The 14,366-nt window shown below is 33.9% G+C and overlaps 1 protein-coding gene across 2 annotated transcripts; it reads right to left on the minus strand.

The window, feature by feature from the left end:
• Window positions 1-887: 887 nt before the first annotated feature.
• LOC123210230 lies at window positions 888-9,720 on the minus strand. 2 transcript variants are annotated; one of them, XM_044628476.1, is made up of 8 exons: window positions 6,751-9,720; window positions 6,029-6,167; window positions 5,798-5,880; window positions 5,142-5,380; window positions 4,445-4,531; window positions 3,305-3,404; window positions 2,478-2,691; window positions 888-2,377 (listed from the first exon to the last, which is right to left on the minus strand). In XM_044628476.1, the coding sequence occupies exons 1-8, from the start codon at window positions 9,268-9,270 to the stop codon at window positions 2,139-2,141; spliced, it is 3,621 nt and encodes a 1,206-aa protein (XP_044484411.1). In that variant the 5' UTR covers window positions 9,271-9,720; the 3' UTR covers window positions 888-2,138. The 2 variants fall into 2 exon arrangements, with proteins under 2 accessions (XP_044484411.1, XP_044484412.1); XM_044628477.1 differs by lacking the exon at window positions 888-2,377 and having other exon boundaries at window positions 2,577-2,691; window positions 3,210-3,404.
• Window positions 9,721-14,366: the final 4,646 nt, after the last annotated feature.

The raw sequence follows: 14,366 nt of genomic DNA on the forward strand, positions 1-14,366 counted from the left end.
TGATATGACTTGAATTATGCCTTTATAGAGGGATCTGATCTGTACTCTTCCCAATGTGATCTTCAGGAGCACCCATGGATATATATATATATATATATATATATCGACTTTTCAGAGGTCAAAGAAAACCATCTGTAAAGTCCAGTATAATCAGTTTCTATACCTTAAAGTAAAGTCGAGCTAAGCACGTTGAACAGAACTAAGGTAAAGAGCAGTTAGCTTACACAAGACAGTCTCCACCTCCGGGAATCAAGGTCTAAAATTACGGGAAGTTAGTAAACAGAAAAATTAATTTATGTGGTTATCTCTCCATCAAATTATCACTATTCTGTAATACTTATTTTTATCTTAACTCATAAAACAATTCATCAAATATGATTGGTTTGGAGATACCTCTTGTTCATGTCAACATCAGCCTTCTCGCAAACAATGTTGGCAAAACGAGGACCGACACATTTATTTGATGGAGGTTAAAGAAGACATGATCTTCGGCTTCCAATCGACGTTTGTGTTGGGTACGCGAATAATGTGTTGAAAATCTTCGTTTGCTACGAAAGACTACAGAAAAATTAAACCAATCAACAAGGCCGCATCATTTAGCACATTCTATTCTTACAGAGAAAGCTGGGAATTGAACTTACCATTCTTAGGGTTTCAGATCCGCACCAGCTGTTTCAAATGGAAGAAACAGAGAGGCCAGCCAAACCCTAATTGTGAGCGGTCAAGTGTCGCTTATTTATAGTTTGTGAGAAAATGATATTGCCACGAGAACTTTATTTTTTTCCAGCTTATTTATTGTTGATTCCTCTCATCTCCTGTACATATATAATCAAGACAATAATATTTATATAAACAAATAGAACATCCAATACCGGCAAACAGGCGTAAATGGTCAGAAGGAACGACTATTTTCATGATACTGCCATGCATTTGTTTCATTTTCAAGGAGCAAGGGTGGGTCATGTTAACCTTAAAACATACAACCATCAGTGATGTTAAGCCTACTCTAAGCAATACCAATTCAATTAGAAGGCTCTCTCTAAACTGTGCTACCGCAAAAATTACAAATTCTGGACATTTGACTTATCAAAAAAAGTTAAGAGACTTCTTAGAGCCTTCAGCTTCATCGCTACAGAATGAAGCATTAAAAGCTGTATTGATCTGATAATGAGAAATCAGAACAAAAATGAGTTCAACTAGCCTGGTTAGATAGGATTATCACCTCAGGAGTACCACATGAATTGCCCCCACCAGAGGCACAGTGAACACCCACACCAGAACCTGGCCTCAAGTTGCACAAAGCTTCAAAATTGCAGTGTGCGGTAGTTGAATGAACAAACTGAGAATCTGCCCAGGGTGCATTGAAGATTCAGTATTCATCTGCAACTCCATTAGCAATAAGGTTCTTGTCAACAGAAATAGAATTTTCTTTTGGGTTAGGGTCATCATACAAAGTAGCCTCACAAGAACCTGCTATGGCATCCGCAGACAAGCAAAGGTCACTGCACATGGCAGGCTGACAATCCGGTTTTCCAGGGGCATCAAATGGAAACCCACCAGCGTAAAACCATATCAACTGGAGGAAAAACTAGTTTATGAGCATCAAACCCATTGCCCTGAGAAGAACTGATGTTACGGTCAGATAATAAGGCACATGAAGAATTATCAACACTTCGCAATATTTGGGAGGTGAGTGGGGAAGTTTGGTCAATACTGTAACTGGGGATGTTGCTACTCTTGCATGGAAAATCTGTTGAAAAGCATCTGGTAGATGCACAGTACATGTCAACTGATGATGCAGACGGATTCAGGGAAATGGCAAGGTTATTTTTCACTACAGTACTGTCGAGTGTTCTTTCACCTGACTCAGATGTGCCCTGCAGCTGTTAAATGTTCAAGTCCTGATGTTCATTAGTGTTACTTACAGCAGCCTGATGTGCCAACGCCTCGTCACAGATGTGTTTAACGATGCTATTTTCTATTCTAACATCAGAAGCACTGCCTTAAGTAATCAATTCAGACGCATGGGGACATTGTCCACAATCACTTGTATTTTCAGTTTGTCCACCATCAGAAGCAGAACCCAGAGGATTAATTACAGATTTACCATTCCCCTTCATTACATCATGAGTCGAACCCTATTGGTCAATACATTTTGAATCAGTGGTGGATTCTGGGAAGTTGACACTCTCACTCATCACACCAGAAGTACCACGTGAGCATCCATCAGGAAGCTGCAAAGTGGATTCAATGACAGATTTGTGTAGTTCTGTATCCTCACTACAAACATTCACATCAAACCGACACAAACGTTTCCCATCAAAATTATGTGCCATATCATCAACAGTTTGAAGCTTAAGTCGAATGGATTTCACGCCTACAAAACATACATGGGATGAAAAATCTACTAACACATAACATGAACTGACAATGGAATGAATTTTTGTGTGCATGGTGTGTATTTTTTTATTGAATACCTTCAACAGGAATCATATTTTTCTCAATAAAATGATGTTTCAGCATTGGTTTCTGCAACAAATCTACACCAGGGAACACCAGTAGATTCATGTTCTTCATTTTCTGCTTGCTTGACACTTCAAGAGGCTTGAAACCAAAAACTGAAGTCCATGTTTCCCTGAGTTCAGAGATTGCAGGAATGACTAACTTCTCAACGTTGAGGGAGCAGAGAACCTGATAATTTATAAGAAAATGTCATATAAAGAGAAACAGCACTTTTGAAACCAATAAATACCAAGGTAAAAAAAATACAAATTTTAATGAAATAAATGAAAACCTGCAGATACCCACAAATACCAATAACATGGCACTCCATGCACACTTCTAGTATCAATATAGACATCAACATGTGTTTCAGAGTAAAAAATTTTTTTAATTATATATAAAAAAAAAAACATCACTGTTATATAATTTCCACAAACTGCAGATTATTTGATGCATAAACATGATGAGCATCTATTAGCAAGCAGACCATAAAATTTAAAAACCAAGAGATCCCACTGAGAAACAGACTAATGAACAGTTATTAAAGGGCATGATCAATGACATTTTTTTCAAACAATTTTTGAATAAGGACCAATGCTTTTTGAGCAACTAAGATTACATATATAAATAATTAATGCACTTTTAAAATAGAATTAACTGTCACAAGTATTACACTTTGTATAATAATATAACTCACTGATCCTAACCATTAATCATAGTCAAATTGAATCAGTAACTGATCTGAATCCCAAAAGAAGGTGATGCAGATGAGGGCAGAAAAGATATTTGATTCTACACATACAGATTCAATTCCATTTAACAGCCGACGACACATTCCTTGACGCCTATACATGTAGCGGGTCCCAATAAAGGGCATCTCTGCTACATCATTTCCATGGATCCTATTGAACAAAGAAATAAATAGTAAAATAGTCAGTATTTAATTCCTGTCAAGGCCAAAGATACACATGCACGATGGACAATACAAAACACAAAGTCTTTGTAAACGAAGAATTATAACGAACAAGCAACTTCCACCTTGTGAGGTTAAGTAAATGGAAAAATGAAAGTGACTTTGTATCCAATCAAGGGAGGATTGCCAAATTCTACCATCTGTAATTCACATCAATTTGTCCTCACAACTATGATCCTAAGGGAAAAAATAGACAGATTATGCAAGGACAACCTAAAGTCCTAGCGTAACAATTTTTCTGTGAAAAGTCTTTTTTCCCTCTCCATCTCAGAGTATATGCATGTGCATGTGTGCATTTGATTGTGAGACTATTTCTGAATATATTTCATTGAACAAAAGGTCATGAAGGAATTACAGGCTCCGAACATCAACAAAAAGTGCATGAAAATCAACATTAGCCTAATCCATATGATAACTGCTCCCTTTAGTTTTCAAGAGGAAAGGCAGAAAAGCAATTACAACACTACATGAGAGCTTTAATCTTCAAATGTTGAAGGCCAATAAGCAATAGCAAAAAAGAAGAAAAAGATTCACAACAGTTAGAAGTAGTTTGTTCCTACATATGACAATGCACATTTAGTTTACCTACATTGTCTCTGTAGAGCTGCAACTGATGGACCATGAATTTTAAGGGAACTGAACTAAACTATTACAACAAATACAAATAAGGTAAAGTTTACAGAAAAGGAAGGAAAAAAATTTCCAAAAGTTGGGTTAATCCTAAAAACTACAATTGTTACATGATAACATTCAGAATGCCCAAATTTATATTACAAGTACAATCAGTTATGACCTCCTCAAAGGCCATTAAATAATCACCACTCATACTTGGGTGTAAGAATACCATTCCACATCTACATTTATTCTTTCCAATTATATAGCAAAGCTATTTCTACATATGTATTAAGACAATAACTAAGCATTGATATGCTCTCACAAAATCAAAGCAAAAAAGTTCCACAGGCATACCTAATGGATGCTGCAGAGATTATCTCATCATCTCTCTCTAGAATAGCTGTGTAAAAACCACTATAATTTAGACGCTTAAGATTTGACCTGAAAAATGAGATGAATGGTTCAATAGAATATAGACAGTTATAACATATAATATTCAATATTAATAGGAATATCTGAGTTAATTTTTAGTATAGAAGCTCACCAAACATACATACTAATAAATGGCAATTTGTTTTGCAATAAAAGCAGAAAGTATAGCAGAATTGTGAAGAGTCCCAAAATATTGTTTTCATATGACACAAACGTTAAATGAGGTAGTCCAGGGTTTTCAGTTAAAGCTGTTTAGACTTCATATGATAACTCAACAAAAATTTGACTTGCATATATGCACACACCATGACAGTACCGCCAGCTAAGTGAAAAAGTAAATCTTCATTACACTAGTAACAAATAAACCTGCAAGATCATAACAATAGGCACACAACAAGAATAGGAGCATGGAGGATAAGATTCTACATAGAGCATATCATGAAGAAAGCATCACCCTACCCATTAATTGAAAGATGTTTAAACCGGTTTACAAATAATTAAAGGTCAATAAAACCCATGACCCATAGTAAATATGAATTAGTGATAAATGGCAGTCAATTTGTCAACCATGTGAAAAATGGTTTATAATGCACAAAAATTATAGTGCAACTGTGCTTACCCGAAATTATAGACAATATTATGAATCAGATTAACCCCACTCCTGTGGTCAGCAAGAGGCAAAAAGCATTCATCCATAACGAACAATGCAACAGCTAACTTGGCATTACATTCAACCTTCTGACACACATCATTGCTAAGAAGATCGGAACCAACATCACAACAATGAATAAGAGTGCACGTATATCCATCTTCCAGTTCATGTTTAACCCCTAGAAGGTTCTCTAGTCCCACAAATATCTGCACAGCAAAAACATTTAAATCAATTTCCAAAAAGAAAAATAGATAGCTAAATTTTCCTAAGAAGAAAATGTACATTTTTTGAAACTTAAAAGAAGAACTAAAGACATTATTTTCACAAAATAATCTCAGATGTATGCAACTGCTACAAATGTCTGAAGACCATACCCAATCAAGCATACTTTTTTCTTCTTTAGGTCCACTGCAAGGCTACAAGGAACTATGAGCCATAGATAGGCTAAAACTCCCATATCCAATAAACATGCTACCACGGTTCAACGACATCCATTCCAGAGTCTCAAATACTATATTCAATAGACTATAAAGCTTTAAATGACAATTCTCCACACAATACTGCTACGAAATACAGCAAAGAGAAAATGTAGACAAAATAGGTCAGGCAAAATGAAATATCACCTTTTGACATTTCTTTCCACAGAAGGACAGAGTACTGGAATCATCATTTATAGCATCATCTGCCTGACTACAGCAATGATGATCTACAACATTTAAACCCAAAAAAAATCGGTTCATGCTCTGGCCCAATGGTACTATCTTCAGGAAATGCTGATAATTACAATGAGAACACTTATAATATAACAAAGAAATATACGACAAACATGGCGAATGAGAGGATAGCGTAAATACATTTTTCTTCACACAAACTGCATATTAGTAATGCTGATACAGCTTTGTCCTTATCATCCATTTGGCAAGTTTTATCATCAATTCGCCCACAAAATTTGCAAGTACAATATACACAGTGCCACTTTCCAGAAGGAAATTTCTGCAGTAAAAGGGGGCAAATAAGAAAAAATAAAGTACACATAAGCCTAATAAAACCAAAATTAACTGTATTCCATATGTTAATGCAGAGAAGACATGCCTAAAATTTATAGTCATGATGCAATTTTTTCTTATTTCTAAGAAAATATGTTTAATATTTAGTGTTTACCACTGCATATACAATTAAACCATGCCTGGCAATAATAAACCAAAGCCATCAACCAAAAACATGACCACGGCTGCTAGATAATTGATTCTAGACCTTCAGATCAGGTCATAAAGCATATATATATTAAAAAAACTAAAAAAAATAGTTTTGACACCTTCAAAGTGTACCATTTTCATCTTCAGATTATGAAGTAATTATTGGAGCAGCAACTTTACCAGAATTTTAATATTAGTTTCCAAGACTGTCATCTCAGCATGACACCAAATATAAAAGATTCTTTATGCTAACTACCTCACGGAAATTCCCTTTTTTATCCATGTTCATCAAAACCTATACAACATGCCACAGGATGAAAACAATTCAGAAAAAAAATTATGTTGTCTATGCATATATTTATTTGCTGACATATACATACTATTATATCCAAGCAGCCTTGATGGAAAGTTGATGGGCAACCATCACAACAGATCAAGTCTCCACCATCTCCACATATACCGCATGTATCATCATTTGGGTCTTCACCACCAAAATCAACAAAATGGAATCTCTTACGTTCAGACTCTTCCTGTTTATTCCATGAGTCTCCCATGCATTGCAAGAGGGAAGTTCCAGACTCGAAGTAAAGATTTTGAAATGGATAACAGGGTTTACATCTTGCATGAGCCGCAAATTTAGGAATAGATAAGATTTCATCACAACAGTCACAATAGATCCCATCTTTTGTAATCTTGCCCTTTAGAATTTCTCGTGTCTTTGCAGAGTTCCAGTATTGCACCTTCCCATTAAGTGGCACGGTGCCCAATTCAATCATCCAAGAAAGCACAGTGCGTTTACCTTCATACAGTAAATAGCCATCACTATCAGGCTCTAACACAGATTTGCGGGCCAACAAAGCACATCGAGTCCTACTTTGCATTTCTAGTCGCTTACGCTTCCTGGCCGTTACTGGTGTTCCTCTGTGTGACAGACAGACAGAATTGTCCTCACAGAGTGAAGATTTCCTTTTGATTCCCCTTTTCAGTGACTTGCTAAGTGAAATGCCAACAGAATTCAGTTTTTCCCTTGGCAGTTTTTGTTTTTTCCAGTTCTTTTCAACTGTATCATCATCTATGTCCATATCATCTGCCTTTTGTTGCCATCTTCTCTTATTCTTATCTGACCTAGTCTTCTGAATTTTTCTCTTAAGTATTTTGAGCTCATCCTCTGGTATTGGAGTGAAAGTGAAACCACTCCTGGCATCAGAATCTCCCTGTTCATAACTGGCTTTAAGTGACTTGTAAGCTTTGGTGACTGACCAATGAGTTTTCCCTTCAAGATTAACATATACCGCATCTTTGTATTCTTTACCATTCCTAGGCCGATACTCAATTGTCCAACCAGCAGCAAAAAGAAGTTCCACTATTTTGTCTCTTATCAACTGTTTCACCTCACTTCTTACCAATGTTTCCTCTTGCTTAGCTACAGCACTTTTCTTCACACTTTGACTCTCAACTTTCAACACCCTTACTGCCTCTGATGTCAGCCTTGATGAAGCCTCATTGTCCTCTGTTTCACATTTACTCTTCTTAGTTGGTGTAAACCTCTTCCCATTCAACCCCTCCCCATTATCTCTCTGCTTTGGCCCCCTTCTGCTTTTTCGACAATTTACCTTTCTTCCCTTGCCAAACTTGGGCTTCAAAATAGTAATACTAGCCTGCACAATGCAGGCTCTCCCACACTTAATTTTCAGCCTCTTACTTCCCACATCATCAAAATCAACTTTGGGGGGTCTCCCACGCTTACGTTTCAAACACTTCCTTCCCTCACCATCGGCTTTCTCACTGTCCTGTGCCATGTTGTGGGGTCTACCACACTTATCTTTCACAACCTCCATCTCTTTCCCATTGCATATATAAGTCTCCTGAACCTTAGATGGTCCTCTGCACTTAAATTCATATTTATTTCTTCTCTCACCCTTAGCTTCATCAATATTATACAGTTTTAGGGGTCTCCCATGCCTAACATTAACATTCTTCCCCACTTCATCTTCATAGGAATCATCACCAGCTTGCACATTAGGGGGTCTCCCACGCTTACCTTTCACCTTCTTCCCCTCCTTACAATGAATTTCATCACTCTCCTGAACTCTAGGGGGTCTCCCACGCTTACCTTTAACCTTCTTTTTCACCACATAATCATCAGATTCTTCAGTCTTTTGAACTATTGAGGGTCTCCCATGCATACCTTTCATCTTCTTCCATACTTCACTATAATCAGATTTATCACAGTCTTCCACTTTCACATTCACAACCCCTTCATTCTCGATTCCAAGACTTGCTGTAAATTGATCCTTTTCCTTAACCTCTGCCCTATTACCTTTCTTCTCATTTCCACTATTCACCACAAGCCTTGACCTCAAAACCCGAACAACATTCTGAACTTTGCCATCCTCCTTCACTCCATTCTTTATGATGTCCTCATCCCCACCACCTTCACCATCTACTTTACAGCTCTTGTTTAAATTTAATACATCTTCTTCACTATCTACTTTGCTCCTCGTACTCTCCTTTAAATTTAATCCATCATCTTCACCATCTACTTTACTCCTCTTACTCTTGTTCAAATTTAATCCATCCTCTTCACATTCAACTTTCACAGGCCCATCACTGTTGTCAATTTTTAATCCATCCTCTCCACAATCAACTTTCTCTGAGCCATCTCCCTCTCCAATTTTTAATCCATCCTCTTCGCATTCACCTTTCTCTGACCCATTTCCCTCTTCAAGTGTTATAGTTTCTTTCACAGGATCAGACCCATAAGTGGCTCTCAAGCTTACCTCGCCATCTAAAGCAGAACACTTTTGCTTTTCATCGTTCACTTCACCTTCTTCCTCTGGCAAAACCTTGCCTTTCTCAACTTGCACGGAGCAATTCCGAGATCTCAAACCCTCTCTCATCTCTGAGAAAAGAAGCACAGAACCCTGATTTAAAAACAGAAAATATACATATTTTTCCTTTTCAAAACAACTTCAGTAGAATCAAACCAAACACAGGTAAAAAAAGGCTTTCATTACTTTGAATTGAGAGTTCACTACAGGGAAGAAAAGCGTACACTAGATGATCGATCTTTATGCATTACAGAAACCCAAAAATTAAAGAAAAAACAAAATCAAGAAAATGAGGAACTCCACGAACGAATCACATAGAATGAAGAAAACCTGAAGCGATGACAATGTTTACTCACCAATGAGTCAATCTTACGATGTCGTACAAGCGGTAAAAGCTTCTATTGAATGCGCATGGCGTTTCAGAATCTGGAAAAAATAAAAAAATTGCCAACTCTGAGAAGGAAGAAGAAAAGCGTGAGACAGACACAGAGATTTTGGTAATTTTATTTTTTCCTTCATAATTAAGGTTTTAGGGGTCTTATATTTTTGGCTGGCAGCCATAACTATAAACTGACAGTAGAGTACGAGAAGGGGAAGGATGGGCGGGATTGTCATTTTATATTATCCTTCTTTTCCAATTTCCCTCCATATTATTTTTCGCCCAACTTAAAAAATCGAATACTTTCCTCCTCCACACGTCGCCGTATCAATAATGGATTTAAACATTTTCAAAATTATTAAATGGTTTGTGAATTTTTATATTATTTCGATGGTAAACTACATATAAATATAAAGTATGTGGATAAAATTATAATCGATTCAGTTATATTTTTTGCCGAAGGACTATTTTCTGTGTAAATTTTAATACAAAGGCAAATATATATATATATATATATAAAGTTTTCATTAAAAATTTTAATTAAAAGGTATTTGATTTGAGTAATATTTTATTACCGAAATTGAAAAATTACGTTGAAGATAGATTACTTAAAAGATTATAGGTATAAATGATTACTATGTTTGATAAAATTTAATAGATATAAATAATTATTATATTTGATTAAAGATAATAAAATAATACTAGTAAATTATTTTACTTAAATACTCTTGAATATAATTATTTTTAAATATTTTTTATATTATTTGTTATATTAATTAAAAATAAATTTAATTTTTTCTCAAACAATTAATAAATTATAATATAATTATAATAAAATCAAGATTACTTTAGTAATATTTTAACAGTTAAGGTGAAGGTGATAATCAAATTACCACCTATATTATCTATCATGTCAGCATTAATAATAGAAGATTTTAGTAATTTTTTATTACTGACAAATCAAACAAGATAATGTAAATAATAAAAAGATAGATTACCAAAGTAATTTTTAAATTTCTAGAATCAAACGACCCTTTAGAATTAGGGGGAAAATCATTATTTATTAAAAAATTAAAATTTTATCACATTTTCCTCTCCATATTTAAAAATCTCACAATTTTCTCTATCCAAAGTTTTCAAATTTTAAAAAGTGACCATTTTACCCTCAAATCCCTAGATTTTCCTTTTCAACTCTCCAACGACCATATAAAGACGAGATGAAAAGTCGATGATCATCTTCAACAAACAAATCTTTGTCTCCATTGAGGAAAAGATGTCGTCTCTTAATCAACAGAGACAAAGAGATGTTGTCTCTTCATCGATGGAAACAAAGAGACTTTGTTTCTTCATCGACAGAGATGAACAAGTGTTGTTTCTTCATCAACAAAGATGAAGAGACGAAGTCCAAGAAGAGACAGAGATTTTTATCTCTTCTTGGACATCAACAAAGAGACAACGTTTTGATCAATGAAGAGATATTGTCTCTTCGTCTCCGTAAATGAAGAGACGACACCTCTTCGCTTGTCAAAGATAGTCACTAAAGATGAGAGAAAGAAAACTTAAGAATTTGAAAGTGAAATTATCACTTTTTAAATTTTAAAAACTTTGAATAAAGAAAAATTGTGAAATTTTTAAACTTATAAATGAAAATATAATAAAACTTTAATTTTTAAATTTTTTTTTAGTATATCATTGTTTGTAACTTTGAATGATGATGAATAAGATTGTTTGAAAAGATTGTACTTCCTAATACAATGAGATGACAACTCCTTAGCTCAAATTCCTTAGTTATATTGTTAACTCAGGTAAGTCATGATTAAGAGTTCAATTTTTACAATAATATTATATACATAATTTTTGTATTTAATATTATACATAAATAATAATATATTATTATATAATTTAATATTATTATTTTTTAATTTTTAATCTTCTAATCATATAATAATATATCATTATTTATGTATATATATTATCATTATTTTGAATATCTTTTTAGTGTTAAATAATATTACGTATAAATATATAAATAATATATTATTATATAGTTTTATTTTATTTTATTTTTAATTTAAATTTATTTAATTAAATAATAATATATTATCTATATATTTAAATTATATATTTATTATCCCATAAAAAGTGTTTTTTTTTTTAAATAATTGGGAGTCTAAAGAAAACCATAAGCCACAATTCATAAACATTAGTTCTGGAGATACCTCAGGATGCTGCATGCTTTCTCTTTGAACTCAAACTGTTTCCTACAAAAGAGAACCGTGCGGTCCATTTGAAGAAGTAAATAATCTAGCCAAACAAAAACATCGATTTCCTAACATACCAGGTGTGACAAAATGACATAGTTTTACACACACACATATATATATATAGCAGAGAAATTAAGAAGATTACGTTGTGAATAATACATATATACAAAAGAGGAAACTTTATATAAATATAAGGATTAATATCTTCATGCAGCAGGGCAATCTGGGTTTGTCATTTTTAATGGAGACTCTCAAACAGCTGTGTGCGACTCCACCAGTAAAGACCACAAGACCTGCACATCTTCACAGGGGCAAGCCTCCACATCCTTGTAGAGGATATATATGCCACTACCTACAAAATACAGATGAACAGAAACAAACTTTTATTGAATTAATAACTGAGCTTTCAAGAAGATGATAGAGGGAATGAATAATGGAGAGTTTATTATAATGAGAAAATACGAACGTTTTCTGTGAGAGGAATGCAGGCGACCCCAGAGTTTTTTCATAGGGGAGATGAGGGAGTGAAGCCACCCCATTTGGAGAAGTGTGTTGGGGTCTCACGGTAGGTGAAAGGTTGGAAGGAAATAGAGAGAGGGAATTAAAAACTTAGAATTTTTGGTTTGGTTAATTAAAGACTTGTATCATACATTCTTACTGTTGCTTCTTTTCTTTTCTCTTTCAGGGCAATCACCAGTGCAAGATAAATTTCCTGTTGGTGTCATGTCTTTGTCACACACTTTTGATCGCTTTCTGAAAATCACTCCAATTATTTCTTCAATCTTTTTGTATTTCCATGACAGTTGCTTGTCTCTTAAGCCTTATAATAAGTTTCCTCACTATTCTTCCAGTGGTATTAATTCATACTTGATTTCTGACCGACTTCACCGACGATTCCAGCACATGAAACATATTTTCACACACACAAATAATATTATATTACAAAGGTCAAATGACTTTCCCACCCCAGGTATAGTGAAAATCAAGGGTGAATCCCGTTAATTTTTAAAAAACCTAAATATCCATTTATATGTTAGTTTTAATTGTTATAGTCAAAAGTAAAATTATCATTTAAAATTTTTTATTTAAAAAAAGAAAAAAAAAATTTCCTCCTTTAATTTTAAAAACTAATAATTTTTCCCTATTTAAAACTTTAAAACACTGTAATTATGCCCTAACTTTAATCTATCTTTCCAATGACCGTTCTTCTCGGTGTTCCTCTTTGGTGGCATCTCCCCTCCCTCCATAGGGATTTTTTGACATAGAAACCACTAAAAATTCGATTGAAATAGTCAAATTTTCTGGTATGGATGACTCTCACACTTGTATGATGCTATCCGACAGATCTGTACGATTTTTGCACAAATTCGTGCATGAAAATCCTACCATTTTGATTGGATTTTTGGTGGTTTCTGCATTGAAAAACCACCAAAGAGGGAGGAGAGATACTGTCGGAGAGAAATGCCAAGAAGAACAGTCACTGGAAAGATGAAATTGAGTTTTTGGGGTGTAAATGTAATATTTCAAAGTTTGGGAAGGGCAATTATTCATTTTAAAATATAAAACCCTAAAAATATATATAGTGGGGGTGAAAGATTAATTTTTTAAAATTAAGTTAGAGTGAAAATAGTTAATTTTTAAAACTAAGGGAGGACAAAAAAATTAATTTTTGTTTGTTTAAATAAACTAGGAGAAAAATGATTAATTTTTAAAATTAAGGAGTTAAAAAATAATTTTTTTATTTAAATAAAAATATCTAAATAATAATTTTATCCCTAACTATAATTATCAAAACTAATAAATAAATTAGTATTTGAGTTTTAAAAAATAATTAGAGATCATTTTGGATTGAGCAATACTATGTGTACCCACTTTGGGTACACAAATGTATACACACTCATATGTGTCATCATATGATTGATTATTATTTTATTTTTAATTCAAAATCATCCAATCACATGATGACACATATAAATATGTATACATTTGTATACCCAAAATAGATACACATAGTTTTATTGTTTTGGATTTCCACTATCCCTTGGGCGGAAATAAGTCTTTTGGCCTATTACAAATTATTATAATGACATTATCTGCAAGCTATTTCACTAGGATACTTTACCTTTAATAAGAAAAAATCTAGGATATTATATAGTTTTTTATACGCATATAAAATGATAATGATCCATCACTGATTTGATTTCGCACTTTAATCTGTGGACAAAACTATAATTTTCTGTCATTAATCACTAATTTAGACTAAATGATTAGTAGTTAATCTATGGTCTGTGCGTAAAGATGTTGGTGTCAAATAGAATGTTGTATGTATAAACCAAACTTTCTTTACGATTGCTTTGTTAGTACGTATGCATGTTATAAGCCCTGTGATTGCGCAAGTGCAACTACAGGAAAATGGCTAGCTTTTAGTGTTGGCGATTGGGTGTTTTCAAGATGTAAAAATGGGAATGAAAACAAAGCTAGACCCAAACGGAAACTATCTGTAAAGCGAATGACACAAAAAA

Source organism: Mangifera indica, chromosome 3 (genome assembly GCF_011075055.1).
Source record: "Mangifera indica cultivar Alphonso chromosome 3, CATAS_Mindica_2.1, whole genome shotgun sequence".
NCBI classification, from domain to species: domain Eukaryota; kingdom Viridiplantae; phylum Streptophyta; class Magnoliopsida; order Sapindales; family Anacardiaceae; genus Mangifera; species Mangifera indica.

Coding starts and splice junctions, on each gene's coding strand:
- LOC123210230 (XM_044628476.1), bottom strand. CDS start 9,270: ATGAGAGAGGGTTTGAGATCTCGGAATTGCTCCGTGCAAGTTGAGAAA. Junction 5,881..6,028: donor CAGTTTGTGTGAAGAAAAAT/GTATTTACGCTA, acceptor TAAATGTTGTAG/ATCATCATTGCTGTAGTCAG. Junction 3,405..4,444: donor ATCTCTGCAGCATCCATTAG/GTATGCCTGTGG, acceptor TTTGTTCAATAG/GATCCATGGAAATGATGTAG.